Here is a 15926-nt window from a genome sequence, read left to right as displayed (position 1 = left end):
CTGGCCTCTTCTTTAATTGGTCTCGATATTGTTTTTGACCCCTTTCTGTCTCTGACTTCAAATTCCCTTTGTCCTTGCATTTTTCTTTGTGTCTTTGCTCCAATATATATTCCAATGTCACAATTTTCGAAATATAACAAAGAACCAATTTTCAAAATATAACAAAGAACAAGCCTATTTCAAGTAATTTTTATTTTAACTTGACACTTTAGATCAAGTAGATTCATTTTTAAAGTATAAAGCAACAATGATGTTTACTGTCACATAAACTACAATTTTATTCCTAAAATTGTAAGTGATAAGGGTATTGAACAGAAACAACAAGTATAATAATGCTAAAGAATGGTGTAAAATGAAATATCCAAAATATGATGAATTTGTAGAAGTTCATGATAACATGTAAAAATCTAGATTGAATATTTAAAAGATAATTGTTTGTTCACGTGCAAAAGAAACAAAAAGGATAAAAGCATTCAAGGGAGATCACTCCAAACAACAGAGATCAAAACAGAATCTTTCTATTTTTCCCTACATTCTTTTCAATCAATGAAAATTTCATAGTAATATAGAGTCTAAAAATTTATGCTATGTAAATTACCTAAAATCTAAATACCAAAACCCACTAAAAAATCTGCTTATTTTCCCCAATTACAAAAGTAAAACATCTATAAATAATTCACACACAAAAAAGTAGAATTCCATTTTTAAAAACTTTTCATATTTAAAATTCAATTCATCTCAAAGAAGGTAATTTTTTTTAGTATATCTAAAATAGAAAAAATAATAACAATTGAAAATTTTGGAAGAAGACAGTAATAGATACATAGAACAACCTCTTGCGTAGACATCACATGATGATAAAAAAGTCCAAACAAAAAACTATAATACACAAACATGACAGCTGTACAATCAGATGAAATGTTGGTAAAAGCACAATTCTACAGATAGTATTACAATGTTATTGTCATTCAAAATGTACAAAAGCCGGACAAATATGTACAGAAATCCAGCAAAGAGGAAAAAAAAAGAAGAGTATTTGATACTCTCAAAGTCAATTCATAAATATACGGTCAAGAATTTTATTCTTCAGATTCAGCCATAATAATACCCTTCTAAAATCTTCTTAAATAATATTAATGATCTATTTTGCCACCTCCACTAAACACCATCTAGAAGAACCATCCTGTTCTAAGCAAATGCATTCCTCTCCAGTACAATCATTGGTAAGATTTCCCTTTTCCTCGTGGGTTCTTCAGACACATTTTAATTTTGGTGATACAAAATATGCTGCCTATACGCAGGGCAATTTTCAATGGCATTAAATGTTTCTACAGCAAACATCTCTATATATACACTTACATCAGGCCTCCTCCTCTTTATCTTGATCTCTAGAGCCATAACCTTTCAGAATTTGCTCCTTGGCTACTGTACATGTTATTAATTGAGTATGACAGAATATTGACAATAAGGATTCCAAAATTATGTACACCTCCTAGAAATAAATAAGATATGAGGAAAAAATCTCTTCAACAGTGAACTATTTTGTGATGGTAAATGCTACAAAAGCAGATTGCACACAAAATATAATAGATACAGTATATATGTACACGTACAGAACTAAATATTTACACCAGTGTATACTGGGTACAAGTCTGTATGTCCGTGTCTTAACAATCCCGATTGCATAGGTCAGAGTCCAAACAATTAACAAGGTACACAAACAACTAACATGAAAGCCATTTTGTTTTGTTTTTTTGCGACAGTAAAATAACACATAAACACATGTAATTTAATTGATGTTGTAGATAACGGAAGCTGACATCACACATCCCTGCACATCAAGGCAAAAATGGGCCAGTCAGTTATAGCAACACTGTCCACTTTACACGAATTTTCAAAATACTGACTTGATGCAAAAAGAAACAAGATCTGCATTTGTTTGGTAAATGTTGTATGGCACTTTTAGAAAAATTAACAAGCAGAACAGGAGTTTATGTTTATACAACGTACTGAATATGCATCAGCTGCCCAAGTCATTTATCTATCATTTCAATTTTTAAAATAATTACAAATAAGGAGTTTAAACATTTTTGAACAAACAAAATCCTTTTTTCCAACTCAAAAATTAAATTAACTTCGTAATAAATATCATAAAAACATGTAAATCAGAGAAGATTTGATTTTAAATTAAGAATACATCAGTAAGATTTGATCTTAATTAAGGATATTAATTTACGATACAATTCTCAATAAATAAAGAATAACTCAGGGCAACCATCTGCTTACATGGCATCACACTGGCAGTAAAATACTACAACTACTACTTCTACTAAAACTACTAAATTAAATTATTACTGAGAGTAGTATCAAGCACCTTCATAGAATCCGACATCAGCAGAACAACTTGATATATATATATATATCTACAATGGCTTTGCACAATGATCCAATATTGCCCTATATTCCTTTCCTGTTTTCCCTATATGTTTCTCTCTTATCATCTCATATTTGCGTCCACTATATGATGAATCTCAAGCTCAAGATTCTATTATAAAGCAGTGTGACTTTAATTCTATGGCACAGTCGCTTTGACATCGAGAGACTGTATATCTATGGCACAGCTGCTCAGACGTCGAGCACGTGGGGTTTCTTTTGCTGTCGTTTCTTGTCCAGGAGATAGGACACATCCAGCCTCTGCTTCTTTGGGGTCAGGTCCAGAAGTTTCAGGGTGATGGCATCTATGTGATCCCTTTTTTCTCTCCTCTGTAAAAACACAACCAAAATGCATTTATGTTTAATGGTAAACAAAAACTGCAAGCCTGTCATCCAATAATGACTTTGCTCATAAAAATATATCATTGTTGGAAAGTTCTCAACCCATCATCCATTATTAATAATGGGAAATCAACACCATCCCAAATTGCAAAACTAAATTTGTATTTGGCTAACTAACTTAAATAACTTCCAATCAGAGAATAAACACACAAATTCATTGACCATCTAAATTACATTAAAACAAGACTTTCTAGATAGATGAGAGACTATGAGGATAATGAGGTCCTACCTTCTCTTCCTCCATCTTGACCATCATTTCTCTCTGTTCCTCAGTCTTTGGACTTTTCTGCTCCTGGTAATGCTCTTTGACAGTCTTCTTCCGTTTGGGGATTTCCGTTTGCGAACGCTCTTCCATTGCAGTCTTTCGTTTGTATTGCTCAGGTACTTCATGAGGCTACAACAAAAAGACCTATGTTAACAACAATGCCCATGCAGAATGATAGTCTCCCCCCCCCCCCCTCCCTTCCTCTTGCTACAGTGAAGTTCATTTAGCTTCACATCAAAAATACTTCTTATATACAAATACCATATTTCACTTCATAGAGTGGAGTCCATTCTTCATATAAAAAAATTCTTATTTAGAAATACTAATATTCAATTTTTCTTTTTATCATTTCTGTTGGTTGACACTTACCGAGTAGGTCCTCTTTGGATTCAGCCTCTTCTCGTATTTGTCAAAACAGTATGACTTTGTGTTGATGACATATCTGGAGAATAAAGAAAACTCATTCAATGCAAAAATCAATATAGGCCACAAAATCTGACTGTGAAAGTGGTGTTGCCATTGCGAAACCACTCCATGTTGTTGTAGGCTAACAAGATTGAAGAGAGGTCAAAATGTTGTGCTATTTTGAGAGACTTACGGCTGCTTTGATATCTTATAGAAGAGGTGCGCGGTTTTGTCCATTCTGTATTCACAAATGAAGATGTCTTGTTCGCGGGTTCCTTTGGGACGTCCTTTACAGAAAGTGTTCAGGTCCATCACACAGCAGCCTCCCACGATGGCATCAAAGGGGATGATCTCATAAATAGGCATCCGGAAGACCTACAACCAAAACAATGCTCAGTTCTGAATGATATCTTCAAGTACATGTACCATTGATAACTCTAAAAACTATTCCAATTTGATGTTCAAATACATTCTGACATTCAAGCACTAACCTCATTTGGAAAGAATTTTCTGGATGGTTCATGGAATGTTTCATGGGGTCTGTAATAATTGTGTCCAAAGGCAAAATTTCTTCCACTACAAAAAAGAGCAGGAATTAAATTAACTTTTTTTTTTAAGTTCTAGCAAAATATGCAAGTAAATAAATCATGCTTTTCATGGCTTAAAAAAACCTCAGATTCCTATCAAAAGAGTTTGCTTACTTTTCATCTTTCCATAACCTTTCAATGCGAAAGATATCCAGTTTGTCTTGCCCTATCTCAGATATGACCCTGTAGGAGGTTTTGACTGAATCGATAGGGATGCGGTTCTCTGGCTTGGGCACCTCCCGTAGAACATACACACAATCACCCACCCGTATCTGAATCTCGTCCCTCATCAAAGTCATATAATAAGTCCATCCCTCTGTGGCATCATCTGGCTGGGGGTCAGCCAAGATTTCCTGCATAAACAACCATACTTATTGATCAATATGCTCTCCATCCGGAGTAAGAATAATTTCTGATTCATTTAAAACATTGAAAATTTCTGCAATTTACTATTTCTTTTTTCCTCTTTTTTTTTGAGGCAGGGGGAGGGGGGATAATATTTTCGTCATATCTATGGGGTGGGGTTGCAATTAATTGTTAAAAAATCTAATTAATCCTCTATGAAAAGACATGTCCTGACCTTTTCCACAGGTCTGGGCTGACACAGCTCACACAAATAGTTCTCCACCTCCCCTTTCACCTTCATACAGTCGCAATGCTGCCAAATCTACAAGAGAAATCATAACACTTCATTATTACTATCTTTACAGCCAGTTCTTAGTATCTATACAGAGCCAATATCTAAAGATAGAAGTACTAGACACTTGCTATTACTTACAAAGCACTTCTCACACTGAATCATCAGACCCTCATCCCTGAAGATTCCGCACACACAGCGAATCACCTCCTCCTCCTCTTCCTCTAATCCTTCTGCAAGACAATTCAATGGCTCATTAAAATTCATTACAAATGTCATCTCTTAATACTCCTCCTTTAAACAATGTATTCCTTTTCCAAAAGATATGGACTTTAATGAACAATAAAAAAATAAGATTGCGACCCTCACCGACTGCCTCTGTCTCTGTTGTCTCCCTGTCCAGGGACTGCACACTCCCCTCCCCCAGAATGTCCTCAAGTATTGGGGCCGCCTCGGCCTTGGCGGTGACGTACACCTTACGGAGCTCCGCCACTAACTGACCCATCCACGAGGACCGACCACTGTACCTCTGTATACACAAACAATACACTTCTGCTTATTGTTGCATATAAACAAAGAATTTGGGCTAAATTCACGTAAGTACAGCACCATATATGGTATATGAGGTACATTTAGGGAAGAGTTAAATTACCTTTAGATAAATTATCATACAGCAATAAACACTTCAAGTTCGTTAGTCATATCTTGCAGATTAATTACTAAGAAAACAGTTATTGATTTTTCATTACAACACTTGTATTTGATCACTTTTTCATAACATAAATTTGTGCATTGATACAATTTAGATTATCCTGATATAATTTGACCAAATAAACTAAGTGCTAAGGTCAAGATCAAATAATATTCATGTAAAATATCAGCAGAATTCAGAAATAAATGAGAGCATAAATTTCCTCTTTTACAGTTACCTCAGTCGATTTGTTTTTTCCTACCTCAGCATTTTTGAATAGTGTATTCATGTCCTTATCAAAGGCCTCTAGGTCTGCGTATGCTCCAGAAAAGATGTTCTTCTCGATGATCTGGAAGTCAGTGGGATTCTCTATGACTGTGTAATACTCTGGGTGTTTCTTCTTGGAGGGCAGGGCTAAAGTGGAGACCGGATCTCTTCCATCCTTATCTGAAAAACACACAATACTTCAAATGTACCGTTACCTTTCCCTTTAAATGATCACCTTGTAGAATGACCACTAGTACTATACACAGCTAACTGCGTCTTAGGTGAAATTCATGCAAAATGAACTTCATATTAATTCCATGAGAAGCTTTGTGATAAATTCACCCGAATTTCACATGAAATTAACATGGGGAAAAATTGCCTGAAAAACTCTGATACACAACTAATTACACTTCTGCTAGTTTTACATTTATGTTTTGTAGAGTAAACAAAATGAGACTTTTCTTACCTTTATACTCCATGACTTGACGGCACACACTGTTGAATACTTGCGCCAGCCTAGCTGTCTGGGTCAACTCAGTGTTTTCTTCTGCCAAAGCCAGGCGCCTAAAAAGGAGACAACAATAAGGTCAACAACCAGTTCACAAACAATTCTGCTTTATTGACGTCATCCTCATATTTTTATGCATCTTTGAAATTTCAAAGATATCCTGACTTCATATTTATATGATAGATGAATAAAATACAAGTAACGCACCTTGTTTTGACTGATCTGGCTGTTTTGAGGGCAGTCAGCTGTGACAGGAACACGTCTTTCTTGGTGTACCCAGTTGCCTTGACATACTCTTCTTCTTTGTCCAGTTTCTCTGGTGCTTTACGTCCGATATGCCGCTGTTTGTCAATGTTTCGTAGCAGAAAGATGGCATGGGTGCGAGCAAAGAAACGTTCCTTGTGCGACATTGGTTTCACGGTAGACATGGTCGAGGTAGCACTATTATCTTTCCCTGATTTCTAAAATTAGAATCCATCAGGTCAAATTTCAGCTGTTGTTTTAAATCAAGACTCTTTAGTTTTTCCTCCCCAATATCACACATATATATATAGGAAATGTAATACACTTATCCTTCATCTAATCAATGATAAACAAAACATGATAAATATTCCAAAGAGGAAATAAAATATATCACAAACAAATTTTAGCAATTATCATGAGGGTAATTACATCACATAAGACACAATTGGCTGTTTGATAAGGATGCACTTTCATAAAAAAAAAAAACCTAGAGCAGTTTATCATAAAAATCAATCTATACATGTGCTCCAGCATCTTTACAAAGAAAAGTTGACTTCTTCACCCTTAGCATTAGCTTACCTTCTCCTTGTACTTTTTCAGCCTGTTTTTGGACTTTCTCTTATCCTTGGGCGGTCTCCCTGGTCCTTTAGACTTTTCCTTCACAAGACCGTTGACTCTCTGGGTTTTGCCACCAATGACCCCTCTACAATTCTCACTTCCACATCTGCAGAGTTGCTGTTAGCAAAACAACAAAACCAAGTCAAAAAGCATGTCAAACCTTCATAACACAATTCAGAGAGCTATGTTGAACACATCTCTTAGGCAATTTAACCTTTACATATCTGGTTAAAAATCCTTACTTTTTAAATAAGAAAAAATAATAATTAAAAATAAAGCATGTTAACCCTTAAAAACACAAGTCAAAGAGCTACTTTGTATACACTTTTCAGCTAACTTAATCTTCACAAATCCTTATTTCTTAACCAAGGAAAAAAATAAACCATAAGATATCAATTTCAACATTGAAACAATAATCAATACCTGGGCATCTACATTGAAGGAGTGGAAGTTATAATCATAGGTCAGCTCCATGTTAGGTGAAATGTCCTTCAGTGCAAAGAGTCCCATTCTGTACACCCCGTTCACATTCCTAACAAAAAAGAAGGTAACAAATTGCTTTTTGCATACAATTAAATAATTTTGCAACATTATTCTAATTTTTGTTTGAACTAACATAAAAAAAACCCTGAAAATAATCCCACACAAATATCTCATGACTAAATACCATTATTGCTACTTGTTAAGGGATTAGTCCTAACCACATAAACAAAACCCTTATTAGAAATCCATCTCTGCACACTTACCATTTTTGCATTTCACAGTTTGGTTCGCAGGAGTGGTTGACGTATCGGCCAATGTTGCCCATCCTGTAGCCGTCGATGACTGCCCCACTATCCAGATTGAGACAGTAGTGGTGGCGCTCCTGGGAGTACTCCTCCGTCATGCGGCGGCGGAACTCTGCCTCACTGACCACCTCCCCCAGGTACTCCAGGATGAACTGACCTGTGTCAAAAAATATACAGTCATCAGTCGCATGCAGAGACAAACCAACACAAGAAAGCTTTACTGTAAACAAACTTTAATTTGCGATGAACTTATCTTTTAATTAACAATCAAAAACTGATCTGCTATGACTAAATTTCACAATTTTGCCCTTAACAATGTACAAAATGCTTTCACTGACAGGTTCTTTGCAATAGATATTCCCCATGAAAAGGTTTATTGCTATGTGATAAAATTCTCTTTCAACTTGAAAAAAGGTTTGTTTTACTGTAACAGTATCTTCCTTGAGCAAAGTGAGAATATTTATTCAACGACATTTCACTACAACTACAGTATGATTCTCTGTTTTGTTTATTTAACATTATACTATTTTCTTTTTGACTGATGAGGGATTTCAAAGTGGATGTGGGATATTTACCATTAGATATGGAGTCTGATGTTCTGATCCCATATCCGCGGTCCTTGGTGACAATGACTTCCAGACCGGACACCCACTCATGTTTGTGGAAGCGCTGGTTCAGACACTGTTCTTGACATGGACAAGTACTGATATCACACTCCGTGTACATCATTCTGTAACATCAAGATACATATCCAAGTTAAAAAAAAAAAATTGCATCTTTGAAATTTAGAAAGGAAATGCTTTTTTTTAAGACTCAAATAATATTCCTTTTTATAAAAAACTGTCAGCTTTTTTTATATTTGATCCCATTTCAAGATTTTCATCGATAACAGAAAGATAAAAACAGTTATTTTTTTAGGTCAGAGATGAAACAGGAACTCAGCAGTTTGTTTTTTAATGGCAGTAAGAAAGGGTTTACTGTTACTTGAGTAATATTAAAACATAACAGGAAGTCTGTAGTCATCATCTTAATATTCACTGTATTTTAATCTTATTACCATGAAGTTCCTTTCATTTCTAAAAAAATAGTCACTATTTGTAAAAACCTTCAAAATTTGAAATGATAAAAGAAATCATCTTATTAAAATCCAGACAGCTTAGGAGAACCGATTAAATTCTTTGCACATCTGCAGGGGTACTTTTCCTATATTATGCAATTTGTGGTTATCTGCCACTCCACTCCATTTAAACACAGGCTGAGAAAGGTGTTTGGTTCGGGTCACATACCTGTTCAGGCATTCCTCGCCACAACCTTTAACCTCTGGGTCATAAGGTCGCTTGCAGGTACACGGATGTGCTTCATCACAAACAGGCTTGACATCAACGTGAATATCTGTAGAGCAAACAAAGTATATTGATTCAGTAATTTTTATTTACATGTATTTAAAGTTCTCATTTACAGAAAAAACTTCATGAATTATATTTTTATCTTATTCATGTTTTCTATGAAATACTGGTAATTGATTAACCATAAGAATTTTTGCTAAACATTTAGGATCAAATATCAAAACAACATCTATCTTTTCTCCTCTTGAGATTTGAAACTTGAAACTGATTTCTCAATTTCCTAAACTCCTAGGTCTTGAAATATACACCTACATTTATAGTTAATTGCATATTTGCTTCTGACATGCTGATGACTTCTTTAAACCCCTATCAACACTTTCTCTAGAAATAGACAGACAGTAATTTAAGCCCTAGTTGCTTGCACAAGACAAGGATTGCCTTCCTGTCTTCTCAGAATGAAGCAGTGTTTCCCCTCAAGGACCCAATGTAAATTCCAATTACTTAACACAGTTCTAACTCCAGGTAACATTCTGTCTGCAAATTAGCAGCCAGATACTGGGGTTTATTTAACTCAAAGGGCTATTGGCTTGTGTTATTGAGGAAGGGATGCATCACGAAGGAGAACTAAACCCACACGGATCATGTGATTTACTGTTGAACACAGAGAAACAAGACAAATCAATTTGACTGTGGGTGATGTATGCTCTTGTATCAGAGCACCACTCCTCAGGGGCGTCCGTGCTTGTAGAGACATTTGTCTCCCATCAGCTCAAGAAATCCCACTTCACACTTCTCAAAAAAGAAAAAAAAAAATATCTGTCCATAACCTGTAATAATTTATCTTATTATCTCAAGATTCTACACATCCAATTCACATTGGTAAAAGGAGGCCGTTATCTGACCCAATCTATAGCTATTGTCATTCAAATTCAATATCATTGCTACAACAAATGAAAGTGAATAGAACAGCAATGGTAATCGTCTGTTAGCCCAATCTCTATATCGCCTATCCAAGACATGAAAAAAAAGCCCAAGTAAGACATAAAAAGCTGTAGTTGAATACGATCCAATTATACCCCAGTGCAATATGTGAGAATCAATCTTGTTTTTTTTTATCGCTAGGGTTGTCTTGCCAGAGATTTGCAGCTCAGTTTAAAAGGCTAAACTTGATCATCGATCAAGAATAAAACAAGATACAACTGTATTGGATACACTGGGCATTTACTGGCAATTAATGACAAAAACCTACACGAAAATTCAATTGCCTTGGCAACCACGATCATCAAAACCTGATTACAGGGACATAATCGCCCATTACTCCGGGAAGGAAGGGCAAGTCCTTGGAGTTGTACTGTATCCAACAATGCCAGCTCTGTTGCAAATCACCATTTTATGACCCCCTTTAACGACTAACTATACTAATTACAAACAGGGAACCAAATTCTTCAGCACTTAATTCGTCTTTATTTACACCTCCCAATCTTCATTTTGGTCTTGGGGATATTCGACTCTGCAGCCAGTCCAATCATTAATGAGATATCCAAAGACATTACATGGGCTCAATCAACAGTCAATGAATTCATTCAATTCACACTATGACCTTTTAGAGAGGGAGAAACGATCAGAGGCCATTACTATTCTGGTCATTAGACCATGCATGTTATTCTTCAAGTGTTTGTAGACAGCTGTTTACTCAGACAAAGATGAGGGAGGGGGTGGGATGAGAAATGATGATGTCCTAAAAAAAAAAAAAAACGCATCATGACTAGTGGGTATTGGGACTTGATGAACACATTGCCATGACACACAATCCAATTCCAGCACCTTTGTCATCGGGGATTAGTCATGATTTCTTAAATAATGAATGAAAACATGTGAAGTAATTCTCTTGTTCAGGCTGTAGTGACTCACTTAGACAGCTTCTGATGCATTTAAGCAATGTCGTAACATCAAGATGCAACTTAAAACGGCCCCCTTGTTTAATCCCAGCTGAGACAAATTATTTGCTTTCCTTCTGCCAAATGACAAAAGTACGCTTGAAAAATGCTGCTGTGTTGCAAGTCCAAAGCACTCATCTGTGCAGGCCTCTTACGAAAACTGATCAATTATTTACCGCTCACCAGTGCCAATTTTTACTCCCTTTCCTTTGCAAAATTAATTAGAAAATATTTTATTTATAAGTCCCAATCCTTTTGAATGATTTAGCAGCTATTCTATCCACAACACAAGGAGTCTCCGATAAGCCTGCATGTTTTTATGTACCTAAGTGGAGAAATTAATGAGGACCTATCATGTCATATTTCAATGGCTCTACCACAGCGGAAAAAGCAATTACTGGCAAATGATAATAATAAGCCAGCACTCCACTGCCTGTGGATAAATAATGCATGGTAAACAACAGGCAAGTTTATGTGTATATTGGCCTGTTGGGTGTATTCCCCCCATGCTAACCTGAACTGATAACGAGTCAGGTGATGACAAGATAAAACTGAAATTTCTGCTTTAAGATCATCTGACAAGGTTGATCACACCTGTTGGGAGCCCTCTCTCTCATTGATAGACAACACTCTGACCCGACTGTCAGCAGGCTCAGAAAAGCACACAATAAAGAATACCTAGATGTAAATCCTCCTATATTTATATCCAGCCCTACTCATTATCAGATCTAGTGTGGGACAGATCGGCAAACAACTCCTAATGAATTACATTAACCATGCTTGAACTGCTCCAGTCATAACCTGTTTTTTTTTAGCCAATTTAATGGTTCTCCATGGGTTTACCATGCAGCATTACATGCAGCTGTGCGGTGTACCTTTTATTTTCCAGTCAGCAGCTGTCAAGCAAGAAATTACTTCATACTAAAGATGGCTGAAACATGTTTCATCAATGTGCAATTGTTAAAGGACAAAAAATGTCATCGCTATTCCACATGCCTGATAGATAAGGTCAAGGCTAGCATCTAGCAAAATGGGTATCCCCACAAATAAATGCATCCCCATCCAACCCTTCAAGTGATTATTAGCACACTTACTGTTTCTTATCTTTCTGTACTTTTCCTCATAGCCTTCTCTCTTTGGTAACTGGAAAACATAAACAAAATTTTATAAACAACTTTGCATGAATTTCGTCATAAACAACTTCGCAAGATAATTCAAACTTTCAAAGACAATTTTTTTTTAATCTTAGAAAGAAAAAAAAGTTAATGTCAAAATACTTTTCGCCTAGATTAAGATTTTTAATTTTTTTTTTTTATTATTTGTGGTTTTTAATGACAGGTTATAAATTTTATGACACTATTAATATCCTATTTATAAGCTATAGTAAGTACAATTGAAACAATTATAAATTCATTTGAATAAATTAATTCATTTGAGTTCTTAAGGGAAGGGGGCAGCAATCATACAGCTGGATAAATAGTCAATGTATCTATTAATTATTAATCAATAATGAAAAGCATAAGTAAATGTTAATTTCTGCCTCATCTATGAATAAAATTATATACCTTAGTATAGCGTCTGATTTAAGTTTGTGCTCATGCCATATTTTTCTAATTTGCACAAACATTTCCCTAACCTGTTAACAAATCTTATATTGTCCCATTGTTTAAACAACTGCAGTTAAAATTCTTATTTTTCAAGTTAAAACACAAAACTATCTCTTTCTGTTGAACAGAAATCTGCCATTTAGAAAGAAAAATTGGAAAAAAGAGAAGTTAAAAAAATTTGTATAATTGTAATCAAATTTCCCTCAATTTTCAATCAAATAAAAATTTTACTGCAAAAAAGATGAACATCTATTTCAGAGCACATGCATGATAACTGAATTAGATTCCTCCGAAAGCAAAAGCTTATCAGTAACGCTTTAAAACTACTCCTCGAAAGATGAGCACAAGTGCACGAAGAAAAATAAACAAAACCAGATCAAGAAGTGTGTTGCAGTTATACAAGATTTTCAAAGATTTCTCTTCATCTTGGCCCATCCCATCCTCCCACTCTCTTTTTCCTTCAACTCCCTCTCTCTATCTTTTTTTCTATTTTCACTCCCCTATAACACTTTTCATAAAAACAATCTAAATTTGTGCAAGGATAGGCTGGTCAAGCATACAAAGCAACAATCTGGCCATCATGGTGAGGTGTATTTAGTTTTACCAGATCATTGATCAGTTGCCACCAGATATCGTACGACAGATGAAAGTCACACTGACGTTCTCTGAGGTGTTTGCCCACATGGATGGGTGGTGGCAATAGACTACCCTGTTTTTTATACACCACCTTTTCGCGACTTTTGCTGCTGCCACCGCTGGAGGGAGTCTTCTTGGGGCTGAAATCAAGAAAAAATACTTCAGTTACAACATAAAAGATGATCGACTGCCATTTAAATCAAAATTTTGAGCACTAAATATACCATTTACTGTACATAGGAAAATAATCGCCCTAATTTTTTTTCTTCCAATTTTGCCCTCATGTGAATTCAAGAATGAGCGAATTTCAAATGTCTCAAATTATCTCTCCTTGAACACAACAGTGTCTGGGTGATTTCAAGGCATGGCGAAAATTACATGGGGCGAAAATAACCCTGTATGCAGTAGTTGTGTAAACGAAAAACGAAAAACTTGTCCAGAAAGATACATATTTTTACTGTCACACCCCCATCCCCCTGATTGATTTGTAATTAACTTATATTCAATATGTAAAACTAACATGCAAATTACTATGTACATTCCCAATGATTGACATTTATCATGCATTACAAAATGTTCGATTTCAGAGTGGGTTTACTGACAGATTTTAACTGCAATTTCAATTTGGGTAACATTTTGTATTTTCCTCCCACTAAGTTGCTATTCACAACAAGGCATATATTTATGGGGATTCCGAAACAAAACAAGTGTTCTGGGGTTTTAACCTTGAACTTCAATCAAACTCCATAAGATACGTAAGTATGTTAGTGTACAGTGGTTTTTTTTTTAAATATGAAACTTATTGGCAGCCACCCCTGCTTTCTGTCAATCGCCCTGTACAGTAACCACTCAAAAGAATCTAGTTTGTTTAAATAAACAGCAGGACTCAATGGGTGGAGTTGTCTTTCCACAGTGTTCAATTTCTTCAAGCTGCACTCTGAATAACCTATTTCCGTGGCCTGTGTGTCATGTTTTTCACCTGGAGTCTACATGACATTTGTTCACAACTTCATGCATTATTAAATATATATCAACCTTAACAACAAGGCAACAAGAGGTCTATTTTCTTGTACCTTGTCAAAAATAGAGCAGAAATTATGACACATCACACTAAAGAATTTTCTTGTTCTTCTCATTAACATTCCAAATTAACACAAGTCTGGAATTTTTAATGATCATTCTTTGTATGTTTTTTTCCCTTTTTTCTCTCTCTCTACCTCTTTACAAACTGACAGTTACAGTAGGAAATTCAGAAGCAAAAAAATACTTTCCCCCTATGCTGTTATTTAACGATGGTGTAAATATAGCACCATAGGTCGATCAACTTTCTGTCAATAAGTGCACTGTTATGATCGTGACAGGATAGCTCTGCTGATTAAAACCACTCTTTTTTCTCGCTAGTTTTCCTCTTCTGTGCATCCCAAGATAATATTGCTACTCTGATTCATTGACATGAAGGGGCGAAAAGGAGAAAAAAAAACTCTGATCATTTATGACCAGTGAGTGCTGGCAGAAGTCAAATCAATGTTTCACATTGGTTTATTATGAAGAATAACAACATTAGACTTAAGTGCATCAGAATGCTGTCAAGGGTTTTATGTTGAAGATCAGCACTTGCAGACCCCGATCATCTCAAGCAATTAATCAAGGGCATGATAAATTAATATTCACCTCCATTGACAGCAGACCTTTTCTGCCATTAATTGATATTTACGAAGCTGTGCTGGATGAAAATTTACTTGTGTTCAAAATCAATAACCAGCCCATCATCCAGTTTAGCGAAAATCTAGGTCCTATTTCCTTTTTTTTCTCTCAATTATGTTAGTCAAATATTGATTGGGAATAGATTCAATATTCAAGCGGCCGGTAAATAATGTTGCGATTGCATTACAGTGTTTCTCTTCTCCCACTGTGATCCCACAGCACGTCAGATCAATACACTGTTAAGAGAATTAAATGAACCTTTTATACAACTCCCCCAAAACATCATTCATTGCCGAAATAGTGTTAAAAAGATGAAATCAGCATCTCTTAGATCTTTAGTTATGCAATACAAATGATGACAAATTCTATAACAGTTTACAGAACATGCGGCTCTTCTTTCAACAAACCGATCAATAGAATAAATTGAGTAGCATGATAATGAAAGGCAAGATTTAAGTGCTTTCAAATTAGAATTAAATGGAGGACATGTATTAATATCCCCCCCCCCTTTTTTTTTTTTAAAATCGCTATTCAGAAAACCAAATTAAAAAGTAGGGGAATATTAAACAACAACCTATAAAAAGATTCAATAACACCAACAAAATATCTGAACACAATTGACGACGAACACTAAATTATGCTACATGTATTGGCTGCTTGAACACCTTCTGAATCAAATTTTCAAGAGCTTAGTTCAAACTATGACTTCATGGATGATAACATAGACACTCGAAAGAGACAATCTCATCAATCTCTACCTCAAAAAGGAGAGAAAAAACCCCAACCAAGTGCTTGTGATGCTATATTTACACTGAAAGGAAATTACTTCATATCTCAGGATGTTACATAATG

The 15926-nt window shown here is 35.4% G+C and overlaps 1 protein-coding gene across 4 annotated transcripts in view; it reads right to left on the bottom strand.

Annotated features, from left to right (window-relative positions):
• Positions 1-173: 173 nt before the first annotated feature.
• The window catches only part of LOC128175574 (uncharacterized), a 25198-nt gene continuing 9445 nt past the window's right edge, over positions 174-15926 (bottom strand). For 3 of the 4 annotated variants that reach the window (XM_052841324.1, XM_052841323.1, XM_052841325.1), the window contains exons 6-24: positions 13339-13510; positions 12222-12270; positions 9131-9236; positions 8420-8574; positions 7803-8001; positions 7480-7588; positions 7018-7173; positions 6403-6656; positions 6154-6251; positions 5683-5867; positions 5099-5258; positions 4871-4962; positions 4673-4759; positions 4207-4445; positions 3997-4081; positions 3699-3880; positions 3470-3542; positions 3065-3229; positions 174-2763 (exon numbers count right to left, since the gene is read on the bottom strand). In XM_052841324.1, coding sequence (XP_052697284.1) covers positions 2626-2763; positions 3065-3229; positions 3470-3542; positions 3699-3880; positions 3997-4081; positions 4207-4445; positions 4673-4759; positions 4871-4962; positions 5099-5258; positions 5683-5867; positions 6154-6251; positions 6403-6656; positions 7018-7173; positions 7480-7588; positions 7803-8001; positions 8420-8574; positions 9131-9236; positions 12222-12270; positions 13339-13510 — 2704 coding nt within the window. In that variant the 3' untranslated portion in view covers positions 174-2625. The remainder of the gene's footprint in view (positions 2764-3064; positions 3230-3469; positions 3543-3698; positions 3881-3996; positions 4082-4206; positions 4446-4672; positions 4760-4870; positions 4963-5098; positions 5259-5682; positions 5868-6153; positions 6252-6402; positions 6657-7017; positions 7174-7479; positions 7589-7802; positions 8002-8419; positions 8575-9130; positions 9237-12221; positions 12271-13338; positions 13511-15926) is intronic. The other variant, XM_052841326.1, reaches the window with a different exon arrangement.

This window comes from Crassostrea angulata, chromosome 3, assembly GCF_025612915.1.
Source record: "Crassostrea angulata isolate pt1a10 chromosome 3, ASM2561291v2, whole genome shotgun sequence".
NCBI lineage: Eukaryota > Metazoa > Mollusca > Bivalvia > Ostreida > Ostreidae > Magallana > Magallana angulata.
Note: the sequence above shows the minus strand (reverse complement) of the source record. Positions and strands in the feature narration are given on the sequence as shown.